This window comes from Podarcis melisellensis, assembly GCF_964234715.1.
Source record: "Podarcis melisellensis genome assembly, chromosome: 8".
Lineage (NCBI taxonomy): Eukaryota > Metazoa > Chordata > Lepidosauria > Squamata > Lacertidae > Podarcis > Podarcis melisellensis.
The window spans coordinates 5,737,009-5,753,345 of record NC_138540.1 but is presented as its reverse complement, the minus strand read 5'-3'; the positions used below and the strand labels follow the sequence as shown (position 1 = coordinate 5,753,345).

Sequence of the window (16,337 nt, the reverse complement as noted above, 5' to 3'; positions counted from 1 at the left end):
CACCACCACCTGTTTATATGCACCCAACTTAGCACAACAAGACTTTATCCAGAAGACACTAACAGAATTAGACCATTTTAAAAGAGGGCAACCATAATAAGAGGAGACTTCAATTGCTGCAGCGATGACTCTAAGGACTGACGCAGGCACCGATCGGTGAACAAAGTCTCCAACCCACGCTGGGCAGAAATGTTGACTGAAGGGGACCTGGTTGGATACCTGACAGGCACTGCAACTGGAAGGCAGGGAATTCTCATGTTTTTCTCATGAATCAATGTCATGCATGAACCCAATATTAATACCCAAAGGTGATCTTCATTAGGTGGTGAGTGCAGAAACGGTCTGTGACAGTCTCTGATCATGCACCAGTCTCCATTACCTTAACTTAAACTTTGGTGCACTTCCACACAGGACCCACAATTGGTACTTCTCCCTGATGCTGTGTCTAAAGATTACTTAGCTAAATCTTTAGACCTTTACTTTAAAAGAATGACTTGCCAGGCATAGACTGTTGGGATACTGCCAGGGAGACAAAGGCCATCATGCCCCCACGTTGTCTCCGGACGATCCATCGACCTCCGGTAGAAACGCAGTATCAGTCAATTAGCGACACAAGCCTCAGAAACAGCTGTCCACATTCCAAGGACTCGTGCACGCCCTTTCGCAGAGTTCACACAATGAAAGATGCACTTAGGAGAGCATTATTTACAACTTTATTCAGCATTGGTCAGAGCAAAGGAAAAACATGACTGCCTGCCTGCGTGTCCAGGCACAGAGAGAAAAACAACAGCTATATACAAAACAGAAACTTCCTGTGAGCCGGAAGTACGCAGGCTGTGACACAACAACCTGCTCCCTTTTTAAGGTGGAACGGAAATATCCTAACATAGACATCCCTATATTCTGGGATGCAATGAAGGCCGTTCAAAGGGGACACTGCATTGGTGAGATGAAAAGGAGGAAGAGAATGCATGAACACGAGGTTAAAATTCCCACTGCAGAAATTAAAAGGCTTGAGGACATACACCACAAGTCAGAAACGGCCAATTCTCTTACAGCTTTAAAAAGCTGCATGTGCAAAATTGCAGCTCTTAGAATCTGAACAAATACGTAAAGCATTAGCTAGAGTTAAGAGTGTTTATTATGAATTTAGCAGCAAAGCACCTCGACTGCTAGCAAATGCTGTCAAAAATGTAGAAATAGAAATCTAATTACTGGGATTTGCTACTCTGAAGGGACAGTATGCAATGACACAATAGAGATCAACAATAGATTTAAAGGATATTATGCTTCTCTGTACTCACCTGACAACCCACCTCAACAATTAATAGACGATTACCTTTCAGAGGTAGATTTTCAGCCACTGTCAGATGAGCACAGACAGTACCTAAACAAATCCATCTCTCAGGAAGAAGTTCTAGAGGCAATTAGGAATTTAAAATCTGGAAAGTCTCCGGGATTGGATGGCTTTACAGGAGAGTTTTATGAAGCTTTTCACAACGCGCTTGCCCCATGGCTTAGTCATGCTGGCCACATGACCCAGAAGCTGTATGCCAGCTCCCTCAGCCAATAAAGCGAGATGAGCGCCGCAACCCCAGAGTCGGCCACAACTGGACCTAATGGTCAGGAGTCCCTTTACCTTTACCTAACAACAGACAGCAGTTCCCATGATTCTTTGGGGGGAGGGAAGCTACCACTGGTTAAAGCGGGATAAGAAGGCTTTGAACGTATGGTGACCCAAGAGAAGGACTGGTTCTAACACTTGGGTCAAATATTTGCTTCACTCCTAAGAGATCATCTGTGGCCCACACCTTGAAGACAAACACGTTCGGACTTTTCTCTCATCTCTGAGTAAACTCTGTTTAGCAAACAACAAGCATTCATTGTTTGAAGTTTGGGATTATATCCCATGGATGATTACCCAGTAAATACCAAATGCTTTCAATCTCAGAAAATCAGAAGTTGGTGGAGGTGCCTCTGTCTCCTTGCACCTTCACTAAGGGCAAATTCCCAGTCAAATGGTATGATGTAATACCACACTTTGGGATTCTTAGCAATGACAATAAAGTTTTTTTAAGAGAAAGCTTGAGTTTTATTGTTTCTTTGATTGTGCATCAGGGTCTCGTAGCAGCAACACAAGGGAAGAGTTCTTTGTGCTCTTTCTAAACTGGGTGTTATTTTTTGTGAGAACGGTCCCTGGTTGCTGAATTACAGGTTTAGGGGTTTGAGGAGTTATTGCTGAAAAATTGCTCCCTGATTTCTGCTGCATCCAGGCAGTTTATAATACAGTGGTACCTCGGTTTACATATGCTTCAGGTTACATACGCTTCAGGTTACAGACTCCGCTAACCCAGAAATATTACATCAGGTTAAGAACTTTGCTTCAGGATGAGAACAGAAATCGTGCTCCGGCAGCGCGGCAGCAGCAGGAGGCCCCATTAACTAAAGTGGTACTTCAGGTTAAGAACAGTTTCAGGTTAAGAACGGACCTCCGGAATGAATTAAGTACTTAACCCGAGGTACCACTATACATGAAAATGTCTAGGATTGGCTTTCATCAGCCATGTGATGTGACCCAACCTTAATTTTGCAGGTTGGGCCGAGGCTTATTTGAATTCTAACCCAGAAATGTCCTATAGAAAAGGACCCCTCAGCTACTCAGTATTTTTAAATATTTGGCAGTGCAAGGGCTAGCTAGTAATATTGGAGGACCATCACATTCAGTTTGCCCCGAGTTTCCTAGTACTGTAGAGGAACTGACTGCATCTCCTGGTATGCCTCGCAAAGGACCTTAAGGTCCACAAATAAAACTTTGGAGGTCCACAAATAACACCTTAAGGTCCACAAATAACACTTTGGAGGTCCCAAGCTGCAAGGTGGTTAGATTGGTCTCAACTAGGGCCAGGGCCTTTTCAGTACTGGCCCCGACTTGGTGGAACGCTCTGTTACAAGAGACCAGGGCCCTACGGGACTTCACATTTTCCCGCAGGGCCTGCAAGACAGAGCTGTTCTGCCTGGCCTTTGGTTTGGACTCATTCTGATCCTTATGTTTCCCTCCCCTTATGGTTTTGATTTATGGGCTACTATTAAAATGAGACCTTGCCAACAAAGGTCCATATAGTTAAAGCTATGGTTTTCCCAGTAGTGATGTATGGAAGTGAGAGCTGGACCATAAAGAAGGCTGATCGCCGAAGAATTGATGCTTTTGAATTCTGGTGCTGGAGGAGACTCTTGAGAGTCTCATGGACTGCAAGAAGATCAAACCTATCCATTCTGAAGGAAATCAGCCCTGAGTGCTCACTGGAAGGACAGATTGTGAAGCTGAGACTTCAATACTTTGGCCACCTCATGAGAACAGAAGACTCCCTGGGAAAGACTCTGATGTTGGGAAAGATGGAGGGCACAAGGAGAAGGGGACGACAGAGGAAGAGATGGTGGGACAGTGTTCTCGAAGCTACCAGCATGAGTTTGACCAAACTGTGGGAGGCAGTGGAAGACAGGAGTGCCTGGCGTGCTCTGGTCCAGGGGGTCACAAAGAGTCGGATACGACTAAACAACATTAAAATGAGGCTGCATTTTAAATTGTATTTTAACACATATTTTAATGGGTTTTCCCTCTTTGTTTTATTGTAATTTTATTGATGTTACTAGCCCTGAGCCTGGCTCTGGCCGGGGTGGGTGGCGTGGGGTATAAATAAAATTTTCTTATTAATAATAATAATTACTGCTTGTGTATTTTTCCTTATATCTCTGCAAACAAAGAGGGCTAGGAACTTGTTTCTAAGTGTCTCAATGAACCACACAAGAGTTCGAGAAGGGCCTGGGATGTCTCCACACACCTGCACGGTCTATGAGGACCCCACAGGCTGGGCGGCAGAGTGAGGCAGCTGTTGGGTTGCGTCAAGCATAAGAATGGAAGGATCAGTCAATTTCGGGACCCTCAGCTCCTCCTTTTTCCAATCTTACATCTACACTGGTCAGAATCAAGAGAAAAGAGTGAAGAAATCACTGCAAAGAAATGGCCATCAGTCACCCTGCCGGAGGGCACTTTACTTAGAGAGGATACTCAGCCTCGTATGTAAATATGTAACAAAAAATATTTAGCTTTCTCTCAAGCTTCCCATAAAATCCAAATGAGAAAAATAAATGTTTGATTAGAGTGGTGTGTATTTGCATACCGTAATTCTCACAGCTAGCTATATAAGGTCTGGCGATTCCTTGGTCCTTACCCATCTTGGGCTGGATTCCAGTTTGGAGCCACAACCATGAAGATGCTTGTGAGTACCTTCCTCGATTTCAATCTCAAGGGTGAAGTACAGATGTCCATCTCTTGGGCTTTGCTCTCACTAGGGAGAAAGTTGTCACCAGGTGCTCAGAGATCAGGCCAAATTAGCTGAAGACTCAGTTGCTCACAGGTGTGTGATGGAAGCAGGTGTAGTCCGCAGGGGTTCTAGGTTTCTTCAAGGAGGTGGAACCCTAAGACTTGTGGGCTCCACTGCCCCTATTCACCAGCTGGGTTTTTAAAATGTCTTTTGGTACCTGCGAAGGTCATCACTTCTTGGGTCTCCTCAAATAAACCTGATCATTTCCACTACCAGGCAACAGCATAAGTGCATTTTGTCGGGTCCAAGACAGCCTTCATTTTTAGGAGTCCATGCAGACTCAGACCCTCCAAATGTCGCGATTCGCCAGGGACAGTCCCAGATTTACAGAAGCCGTCCTGGTATCTGATTTGAACCTGGAATGTCCTGCTTTTCCTTGTTGTTGTTGTTTAGTCGTTTAGTCATTGTCCGACTCTTTGTGACCCCCTGGACCAGAGCACGCCAGGCACTTCTGTCTTCCACTGCCTCCCGCACTTTGGTCAAACTCATGCTGGTAGCTTCGAGAACACTGTCCAACCATCTCATCCTTTGTCGTCCCCTTCTCCTTGTGTCCTCCATCTTTCCCAACATCAGGGTCTTTTCCAGGGAGTCTTCTCTTCTCTTGAGTATTGGAGCCTCAGCTTCAGGATTTGTCCTTCCAGTGAGCACTCAGGGCTGATTTCCTTCAGAATGGAAAGGATTGATCTTCTTGCAGTCCATGGGACTCTCAAGAGTCTCCTCTAGCACCATAATTCAAAACCAGCACCATAATTCAAAACCAGCACCATAATTCAAAACATCACTTTTTGGGTCTCCTCAAATAACCAAATCCCTGATCATTTCCACTACAAGGCAACAGCAAAAGTGCATTTTGTCCAGGAAATGCTGATAGTCTGGTCCAAGGCAGCCTTCATTTTTAGGAATCCCTGCAGACCCAGACCCTTCAAGTGTCCAATTCGCCAGGGACAGTCCCAGATTTACAGAAGCCATCCTGGTTTCAAATTTGACCCTGGAATGTCCTGCCTTTCCTTAGGACATCCCTATTTTTGTTGGAGGATACGCAGGCTTGAAAAACATTATGCTATGAAACCAGATTTTGCTTGCTGGTTTCATTCTGGATAGTTAAAAAAAAAAACCTCAAAAACATTCTGGATTTGATCTGAATCACCTGGCCTTTTACATTGTTCCATGAAATGAGAGGAGCAATGGAGATATAGAACATCCCTTGCCATTGCAAAATAGATTCATTTGCAAACATTAGTAGTGGTAGTAGTAAGGTTTTAGTTTTTAAAATATTTTTATTGGTTTTAAAAATAGCAAAATACATATTAAACCAGCATAACTTGTATAAGCAATAGCTAATGCAAGAATGGCCCTTTTACAGTATGAAAAAATAGATGTAATTTTGGGTTTTCTTTATTTTTTTATTATAAATATTATTATTTTTCACTGTAGGCATTCTGGTGATATTAATAAACTGGTATTTTGGGGCCATTTTGGGATGCGGGTGGCGCTGTGGGTAAAACCTCAGTGCCTAGGGCTTGCCGCTCAGAAGGTCGGCGGTTCAAATCCCCATGACGGCGTGAGCTCCCGTTGCTCGGTCCCTGCTCCTGCCCACCTAGCAGTTCAAAAGCACGTCAAAGTGCAAGTAGATAAATAGGTACCGCTCTGGCAGGAAGGTAAATGGCATTTCTGTGCGCTGCTCTGGTTCGCCAGAAGTGGCTTAGTCATGCTGGCCACCTGACCCAGAAGCTGTCTGCAGACAAACGCCGGCTCCCTCAGCCTATAGAGCAAGATGAGCACGCCACCCCGGACGGGCAGGGGTACCTTTACCTTTTATTATGCCATTTATCCTCAGGAGTACAAGGTTCAAGTAAAAAGACAGTGGAAGACAGTCCTATCCACAAACAGGACTATAACCTCTTATATTTTTGCGATAGCCAAACGTTTCTATTTACTTCTGGAATCAAGTGGAATTATTATCATTAGCATATTGTATAAAATCTCACCACACTGCACAAAAATCCTTGAATTAATTTTAAATGAAATGCTTTTTTAAAATGAAATTCCAATGTTCAACACATTTATTATTATTATTATTATTATTATTATTATTATTATTATTATTAATAATAATAATAATAATATACCATCCTTCATGCAAAGATAATAGGGTGGTTTACAACATAAACATCAGTGTTCTATTCAAGCTGGTCTTTCACAGACAAAGGAACTGTGTACTTGGCCATTTAAAATTTGACCCTCTTATTTTCCTTCCGCTATGCAGATTCTTCTTGCCAGCCTCCTGGGGCTGCTTATTCACTCAGCGATTGCCAGCAACGTAAGTAGCCAACTTTGCTCCCATTTCTGCCTTCCTGCCCCGAAACCTCTCCTGCTGCTAACCTCTGCTTGTTTTAATCTGGCTTGTTTTAATCTGTTTTTAGTCAATTGTTATTTTAAATGCTTGAATGTCTTAAATTCTTGCTCCCAATTTATCTTAGGGATAATTTTATTGCTTTATCATTTTCGGTAAACCTCTCTTGAGGTTTTATGTGTGTTTGCGCATTTTTACGATCAAGCGGTATTACACATTTTATGAAATAAATATATAGATGATAGATAGATAGATATAGATAGATAGATAGATAGATAGATAGATGATAGATAGATAGATAGATAGATAGATAGATAGATAGATAGATAGATGATAGATAGATAGATGATAGATAGATAGATGATAGATAGATAGATAGATAGATAGATAGATAGATAGATAGATAGATAGATAGATAGATGATAGATAGAGATAGATAGATTAGATAGATAGATAGATGATAGATAGATAGATGATAGATAGATAGATAGATAGATAGATAGATAGATAGATGATAGATAGATGATAGATAGATAGATAGATGATAGATAGATAGATAGATAGATAGATAGATAGATAGATAGATAGATAGATAGATAGATGATAGATAGATAGATGATAGATAGATAGATAGATAGATGATAGATAGATAGATAGATAGATAGATAGATAGATAGATAGATAGATAGATAGATGATAGATAGATGATAGATAGATAGATGATAGATAGATAGATAGATAGATGATAGATAGATAGATAGATAGATAGATAGATAGATAGATGATAGATAGATAGATGATAGATAGATAGATAGATAGATAGATAGATAGATAGATAGATAGATAGATAGATAGATGATAGATATAGATAGACCAAATCCCACAACAAACTTAAGTAAAAAAAAGGGAGAAAAGGGACTCAGCCTTTAAAAAAAAAAATTTAAATTAATTTTCCAAATTTCTAACAAACATAAACAGACAAACAAACAAACATAAATCTTAACTGTAATATTCCACTTTTGTTAACATTGTTGGATGACTTCCTCGAATCCCCCTGGCTGAGTTTCTATGTATATCATTGTAACAGTTTTCCAAAACTATTTTCACATAAAATTTACTTAGTCAATTAACATCTTTCTTTCTTTTCATTTTATCTTTAAACATATTATTTTGTAACATCACATATTTAAATCCTAAGCCAATCCTAAGCCAAGTATTTCTATTTAGATTATCTTAGCATATTTAACTAAATCGTCTTTAAATTTCTTCCATTCCTCCTGGTGTTCCTCCTCCTTCTGGTCACGGACTCTTCCAGTTAGGTCAGCTAGCTCCCAAAAATCCATCATCTTCATCTGCCATTCCTCCATTGTTGGCACTTCTTGTATTTTCCAGTTTTTAGCCAGCAAAATTCTAGCAGCAGTTGTGGCATACAAAAACAATCTAATATCTTTCTTGGGCAATTCCAGACCTATTATTCCAAGAAGAAAGGCCTCTGGTTTCTTAATAAATGTATATTTCAACACTTTTTTCAGTTCATTATAAATCTTCTCCCAGAAGTCTTTCACCTTGGGACAGGTCCACCACATGTGATAAAAAGTACCTTCTTTTTCTTTACATTTCCAACATAAATTATCACTCTTATGGTAAATCTTTGCTAATTTTACAGGAGTTAAGTACCATCTATACATCATTTTCATGACATTTTCCTTTAACACGGTACATGCAGTGAACTTGATCCCTTTCCTCCACAACCTTTCCCAGTCTTCAGGAATGGGACTCAGTCGTGTCCAGAAGCCATGTGACTCCATTTGCAAGACTTGCCTGAGACAGATCAGTTGGTCAAAGCCTATCGTATGAGTTAAGAAGTCCCTGGGATGAGGTTGGATCTCAGATCAGCGGTGAATTTACCAGCTGGCGATAAATGATCCACTTACTTCCAGGAATCTGTAAGGATGCCTGAAATGATGTCAAAGATCAGGTGACCAGGGCTGTTCCGTTACGACTCCCTGACCGGAGAATATTCTCCCCCAGGGATGTTCTGGACTGCATCTCTGATTCACTGCAGCATCTTACAGTCATGCTGGCTCAGGTGGTGGGAATTGTCGTCCAAAATATCTGGGTGGCAGGGTGTTATGTACTGAGTTGAATAGGATCCAAAATGCAGCAGTCTGATTGGTCCTAGAACAATAGGATTCAGAATGCAGTCTGAGTATATTTCACAGGGGGAGGCACCAGTCTAGGAAAGGCTGTCCAAAGTTCAGTCCCTGGCCATCTCCAGTTAAGCAGAAAATAATAATAATAATAATAAAATAATAATAATAATAATAATAATAATAATATATTCTTTATACCCCACTCATCTGGCTGGGCTACCCCAGCCACCCCGGGCGGCTTCCAACAAAATATTAAAATACCATAATACATCAAATATTAAAAGCTTCAAATATTAAACAGGGCTTCCTTCAGCCTAGGAGAGCTGCTCCCAGGCTACATGGCCCAATGGCCTGACAGTAAGCGTTCATTTGTGCCCTGTGAATCAGACCTGCTTGCTTTCCACGGCAGCTGCAGTCCCTCCTGGCTGGACCACGTGATCTTGTTTGCCGGTCTCCCCAAAGTGCCTTGTAGGAGTCTGACGGTGGATCTCTGTCTCTAGGCTATCCAGCTCATAAACAAGGGAAACGATGGAGGAACCGTGTACCAAACAGTCAACATCAACCACAACACCAACGTTGCTGCCTTCAACATTTACTCTGGAAGACATTCCACCAACGCCATTGTGGACTACAACAGCGTAAGTTTCAAAGCAAGCCGTTCAGCCGCAAAGCTGTTCACTCTGTGCTGGATACTCCCTGGGGTGGGATCCCGCTGCAGCAGCTAGGCAAACCTGTTAAACCCTCCTGAAAGGGATGCATTTTGCTGCCTCAGGTGAAGGAAAAGATGGTTCTCCCACCGGGGAGGGGTGCAGTCAGAAGCCGTGTTATACACCCCGCCTAAACCGGTGTCTACCACTTATTTTATTATTATCTTATTTTATTTCATTGCGTTCATATCCCACCTTTTTCTCCAAGGAATCGAAGGTTTTCCCCCTTCTCATTTAATCCCCCCCAACAACCCTGTGTGGTAGGTTAGGCTGAGAGGCAATCACTGGCCCAAGGTTACCCAGGGAGCTTCATGGCCAAGTAGCGATTCGAACCCTGGACTCTTGCAGGTCCTGGGCCAACACTCTAACCCTGACCTAGCCACTGTGATCCATGTGGCGGTCACCTCCAGGCTTGATTATTGTAACTCACTCTACATGGGGCTGCCCTTGAGAGTGACCCAGAAACTCCAGCGGGTGCAGAATGCGGTGGCGAGACTCCTTGCGGGGTCCTTGCCATGGGATCACATTCACCCGGTGCTTTACCAGCTGCACTGGCTCCTGGTGGAGTACAGGACCAGGTTTAAGGTGCTGGTTTTGACCTTTAAAGCCCTCTATGGCCTAGGACCCTCATACCTATGGGACCGCCTCTCCTGGTATGTCCCACGGAGGACCTTACAGTCTTCAAACAAAAACATTTTGGAGATCTCGGGCCACAGAGAGGTTAGGCTGGCCTCAACCAGAGCCAGGGCTTTTTCGGCTGTGGCCCCGACTTGGTGGAACGCTCTGTCACAAGAGACTAGGGCCCTGCAGGACTTGACATCTTTCCGCAGGGCTTGCAAGACAAAGCTGTTCCACCAGGCCTTTGGCCAAGGCACGGTCTGACCCCCTCCTTTGGTAATCCTCACAGAACTCTACCCCAATGGTTGCCATTAATTTGATTCTGAATTGATTTTAGAATGCATTTTAATTAATTGATTGGTTTTATGTAAACTGTGTTACTTTTACTGTTGTTAGCTGCTCTGAGTCTGGCTTCAGCTGGGGAGGGCGGGATATAAATAAATTATTATTATAATTATAATTATAATTATAATTATAATTATAATTATAATTATTATTCCACACTGGTGCTTATGGGGCTGGTACTGGCTCTCTCTTATGGGGTTGTGGGTTTTCAGTACTGTACTGAGTCCTCATTTTATTCTTTGATTTTGAACTTTCCTGGGGCCATGTCTCGCGTAACGTATATTTGCCGTTGTGTCTCCCAGGGGGTTGTCATCTATCACATGCCTTTCAGGAGGCTATGTGTCATGTCCAGGATGAATCGGCAAAGCTTCCCAAGTATCTCAAATCTCGAGAGCATGATGCACGAGGTACGTCAAGGTGGAGATACAAAACTGGGGCTGGCCCCCAAATATGTGGGGCAATCCAAATGGTGCCCCACCCCCTCCAATGAAGGAATCTGCGGGACAGAAATCAGTGGGAGGAATAATAGAATCACAGATTCGTAGAGTTGTGAGAGATCCCCAAAGGATCACCTTGCAATGCAGGAACCAGAGCAAAAATATCAGACAGGCGGCCAGCCAATCTCTGCTTAAAAACCTGCAGTGAAAGAGAAAACGTTTATAAAAACTTATCTAAACTTTTATTTACCAATTTATTAATTTAAAAAAGAGCACATACTTCAATAACAGACAAGAAGAAATAGAATGAGAGAGAGGAGGAAAATACAACTGAATTAAAAATAAACATACACACACTGCGGCAGGTTTGGGAGGTTCCATTTATAATCCCATAATAATAATAGTATTATTATTGGGGTGGGGGTGGGGGTCGTAACATTGTCTTCCCTCAATTTTAATTATTTTATTTCATTGCATAGAACAATACGAATGTTTGAGAGGTACCAATTTTTTAATCCCAGCTTTCCCCTGTGAGTGCCCAGAGTGGCTACTGGCAAACAGAAAGATAGAAACTGTACCATCTCTCTCTTTTTTAAAAATATATTTTATTAAGAATTTCAACATAACAAATTATCAAAACATATCATCTTCATTTTCCCACCCATTTTCCCCCTCCCCAAGAAAAACCCTCCTTCCCTTTCCCCCAAGACTTCCCTCAGCTCCTCTGTCTGATTTTTCAACACCTGTTATTCTCTGCATATTGTAGAATTGTAAAGATCCTTAAATTATCTGTCTATTACGTTAACAATCAATAAATTTCTGTCTGTTTATTCAGAAACTGTACCATCTCTTAACCATTCTCAGGCTTTCTAGAATTAAAACTACTGATCTGAAGGCAAAGCTAAGTGCTGTGGAATACACACAAACGGATGCTCTCATTCGTGTGTGTGTGTGTGTGTGTGTGTGTGTGTGTGTGTGCAATTACCTGCCCCCCATACTTCATTCAAGTTGGCACCCCTGGACCTAGGCATGAATGGATCTGTCCTTTTGTTTTTGTTCCCAGGGGCACCCCTTGAACACCCTTCACAGAAGCTACGGGATTTCTCGCAAGGTGGTCACAAACATCGCTGACTATGGTGCCCCCGCCCAAGCCATTTGCGGAGGCATGACTACTTACTGGGCTACCGAGTTCCAAAGTGAGTTGGGCCAGAATTTCATAACGTTTTTAAGGGATGACCACACGTTTTAACGGCTTCTGTAGTGATGCGTTGAGGAGATCTTTACGTTACAGCGGCGTAGCGTGGGTTGTCAGCACCCGGGGCAAGGCAAGTAATTTGCGCCCCCTAACCCCTAACCTGCCGCCAGTGCCAGCTTCTTCTTGCTGCTGCCTGGTCTGGTCTGGTGTGGTTCTCTCCCGCGCTCAGCGCTGCGCTGGGCGGCCGCTGCACTGTCCCTCCCCCAGATAGTCCCTCGCTCTCTCTCCGCACCGCACGCCTGGCACCCACCCCCTCCACAGTGGGCGGCGACCCAGCGGCTCGGATCGGATTCGCACAGCCAGCACTGCAGTGAGAGAGAGTGAGTGAGCCAGGTAGGGGCAGAGAGCTGCGAGTGCGAGCGCGCCCTTCCCGATGTTGCGCCCGGTGCAGCCGGCCCCCCTGCACCCCCCACGCTACACCACATTTGTAACTCCATTGGTCTCACCCTCCTAGGTTGGTGGCCAGCACTGTGGGAGGGAGTTCCACGGTTTAACTATGTCATTCAGCCTGGGCAGTGACAGTCACCTAGTCCGGAAGGGGGGGGGGGGAGAGGGAACTGAATGTGAGGGAGGGGAGGGCGGAAGCCCTAAATGAACTGATGACAAGTCTGCCATTTTCCACACATAATAAATAACAACAACAACAATAATACAGTGGACGCTCGGGTTGCAAACGTGATCCATGCAAGATGCACGTTCGCAACCCGCAGTGTTCGCAACCTGCGTCTGCGCATACGCAGGCTGCGATTCGGCGCTTCTGCGCATGTGCGACTGCCGAAACCCGGAAGTAACCGTTCTGGTACTTCCAGGTTTCGGCAGTCCGCAACCCAAAAAAACGCAACCTGAAGCGGATGCAACATGAGGTATGACTGTAATAATAATAATAATAATAATAATAATAATAATAATAATAATTTGTATTTATATCCCGCTCTCCCTGGCCAAACTGGTCTCAGGGTAGCTAACATCAAAGTATATAATACATTAAAAACATAAAATCCAGCAACTGCCTGAAATACAGCTTAAAATCAGATTAAAACACGGCATGCAATGGGACTAAACTGGCAAAGGAAACATCAATCCCATTGCACTGACAGCAGGCAGCATGTTGTGAAGGAGCCCCCTTCATAAAAACCTAGGGCAGGCTTCCTGAACCTCGGCCCTCCAGATGTTTTTGGCCTACAACTCCCATGATCCCTAGCTAGCAGGACCAGTGGTCAGGGATGATGGGAATTGTAGCCTTGAAATGTCTGGAGGGCCGAGATTGAGGAAGCCTGATCTAGGGTGTGCTGGGTTACTCTGTCCCGTCAGAACAACATTATAGGGATGGTGGAGAAGGGGGCTATCAGTAGCTACTAACCACAGTGATTACGCTCTACCTCCAGGGTTGGTGGTGGCAATGGTTCTGAATCCCACTTGCTAGGAACAGAGGCACATTTAGGGCGTTGCGACTGGTTCCCTTGCGCTGGGCGCTGAACCTGGGGGATACCACAGGGCGCTGCAACTATGACATAGGGAATTGAGCAGAACAGAACGCGAGGTGTGTGGGGTGTGTGTGGATTTTTGCCTCGCACAGGGCACTGCTGAAATCTTAAAGACCAAAGTCTGCCTCTGCAGGAAACCACAGGAGAGTAGAGTTGCTCCTGCATTTGGTTTTGGTGTTTTAAAAAATAAATTACAGTGGTATCTCAGGTTACAGATTCTGCTAACCCAGAAATAGTACCTCAGGTTAAGAACTTTGCTTCAGGATGAGAACTGAAATTGCGCAGCGGCAGCGGGAGGCCCCATTAGTTAAAGTGGCACCTCCGGTTAAGAACAGTTTCGGGTTAAGAACGGACCTCCAGAACGAATAAAGTACGTAACCAGAAGTACCACTGTATAGGTTTAGATGACTTCCCTGGATGCCAAGATACAGATTTGTGACAAGTACTCTTTGGTGAGAGAAATCCAGCAGAGAGTTAAAATCGCAAAATATGTAGCAAAGTAAAGTGCTGAAATATAGTCTGTTAGACCTTTAAAATACCCTCTTCTAAGTTGCTTCCAAAGTTCCCCACTTCCCTAGCACAGAAAGAGACCACACATTTGGTTAAGAAAGGTTTACTTACAGACTCTTCAAACGTCAGGTTCATATGCTTTTTCATATAGCAGTTAGAAAACACAGGCAGTAAATTTAGGTTCCAATGTGGTGAATGTTCCTAAATTATTTGTATAGAAACATAAAGATGGCTTGCTGAAGCCACAGGGTCTGAGCTTGGAACAACCAGTTCAGAACTCCTTACCAGTAGGGTTCACACGGTGGGAAAGTGAAAAAACAAAGAGCTTGATAAGCCTCCCACCCCCAAGGTGAGGGGGAATGACCTCCTAGCTAAGCCTGGCAGGCCAGCTTACCCTATGACATTAACCCATTCATGCATTGATTAGACTTGAGCATGTTGGTTATGTCACACGGGTCACGTTTGCGAGTTTCCCATTGATGTACTATATCTGGCTGGCCACTGTGAGAACAGGATGCAAACTGATCCAGCAGGCTCTCTCTGTGTAAATGGCCTCAGTCCTGTATTCCTGAAAGAGCATCTCCACCCCCATCATTCAGCCTGGACACTGAGATCCAGCGCCGAGGGCCTTCTGTGGTTCCCTCACTGCAAAAAGCCAAGTTACAGGGAACCAGGCAGAGGGCCTTCTCGGTAGTGGCACCCACCCTTCAGATGTGAAGGAAATAAGCAGCTATCTTATCTTTAAAAGACATCTGAAGGCAGCCCTATTTAGGGAAGTTTTTAATATTTAAAGCTGTATTGTTTTTAACACTCAACTGAGAGCCGCCCAGCAGTGGTGTAGCGTGGGTTGTCAGCACCCGGGGCAAGGCAAGTAATTTGTGCCCCCTAACCCGTGGATTTGCGCCCCCTAACCCTACCCCCCAGATGTTGCGCCTGGTGCGGCCGGCCCCCCCTGCACCCCCCACGCTACGCCACTGCTGCCCAGAGTGGCTGGGGAAACTCAGCCAGATGGGCGGGGTATAAAATAATAATAATAATAATAATAATAATAATAATAATAATAATAATAATAATAATTCTCACGCATGTTTGGAAGTACAGATTATTTCATTTCTGAGAGAGTGTTTCAAGACTCCTGCTTGGCTCTCCATAAAAAGTGAGTAAAAAGTAAAAATGGAAAACTTCCTTTTCCTTTTCAGGGCCCCGCCCCTTGGTTGAAGGCAAGGGCTGCGCAGGCGTCAATCTGCTCATTCTGGACATTGACTTGTGTGGCGGCATCTCCCTCTTCTAGCCAGGATCAGCACCAACATCTGCTCCAGGCCAACACGACTTGTGACCTGCCCACCAAGACAATGGCCATCCCGTCGCCTTGCCATCTGCCAGGGCCTGTTTCAAGTCCCAAGGCTGGGTTGGGAAGGACACGGGAGGTCAAGGCCTGATGACCTCCCAACAATTGCTCTCTAATTTCATTTGAGGACTGGTTCCTGCAGGGGCCGTCAAAAAGAAAATAAAATCTATAACTTAAATAAAATAATTTAAAAATCCATGGCAGTGTATGCAGCAGTGTAAAGACTCCCCCCAAAGCCCCATAGAATCATAGAATTGTAGGGTTGGAAGGGACCCTGAGGGGCATCTAGTCCAACCCCCTGCAATGCACAGATCTTAACTCAAGCATCCATGACAGATGGCCACCCAAACTCTGCTTAAAAACCTCCGAGGAAGGAGAACCCACCCCTTTCCAAAGGAGTCTGTTCAACAGTTGAACAGCTCTTACCGTCAGAAAGATCTTCCTGACGTTGAGTCAGAGTCTCCTTTCTTGTACCTTGAATCTATGCTACACTGGCTCTCAGTGCTACTACCACTACTACCTAGAGATGCCATCAGGAAGGTCCTGGAACCTTCTGCATGCAAAGCGCTATGACCATATTGCTACCCAGACTGTGAAATAAAAACCGGAAAGTCCAAAACTTTTCAAATCCATCTTCAGCTGCAGAATTATGATGGAACCTTACACAAGTCACTGGTCTTTCTCTCTCTCTCTCTCTCTCTCTCTCTCTCTCTCTCTCTCTCTCTCTCTCTCTCTCACACACACA

General features: G+C 44.0%; 1 protein-coding gene across 1 annotated transcript; it reads left to right on the top strand.

The window, feature by feature from the left end:
• The first annotated feature begins 4,241 nt into the window (after positions 1–4,241).
• On the top strand, positions 4,242–15,790 carry LOC309376319 (gastrokine-1-like). The gene is made up of 6 exons (XM_081922600.1): positions 4,242–4,277; positions 6,649–6,702; positions 9,389–9,526; positions 10,861–10,965; positions 12,059–12,191; positions 15,444–15,790. The coding sequence occupies exons 1-6, from the start codon at positions 4,266–4,268 to the stop codon at positions 15,533–15,535; spliced, it is 534 nt and encodes a 177-aa protein (XP_081778726.1). The 5' UTR covers positions 4,242–4,265; the 3' UTR covers positions 15,536–15,790.
• The last annotated feature ends 547 nt before the right edge of the window (positions 15,791–16,337 follow it).

What these genes read in the sequence shown, in the direction of transcription:
- LOC309376319 (XM_081922600.1), top strand. An exon ending in CCATTGTGGACTACAACAGC is followed by an intron (nt 9,527 to 10,860) that starts GTAAGTTTCAAA and finishes TGTGTCTCCCAG; the next exon opens with GGGGTTGTCATCTATCACAT. An exon ending in TCGAGAGCATGATGCACGAG is followed by an intron (nt 10,966 to 12,058) that starts GTACGTCAAGGT and finishes TTTTGTTCCCAG; the next exon opens with GGGCACCCCTTGAACACCCT.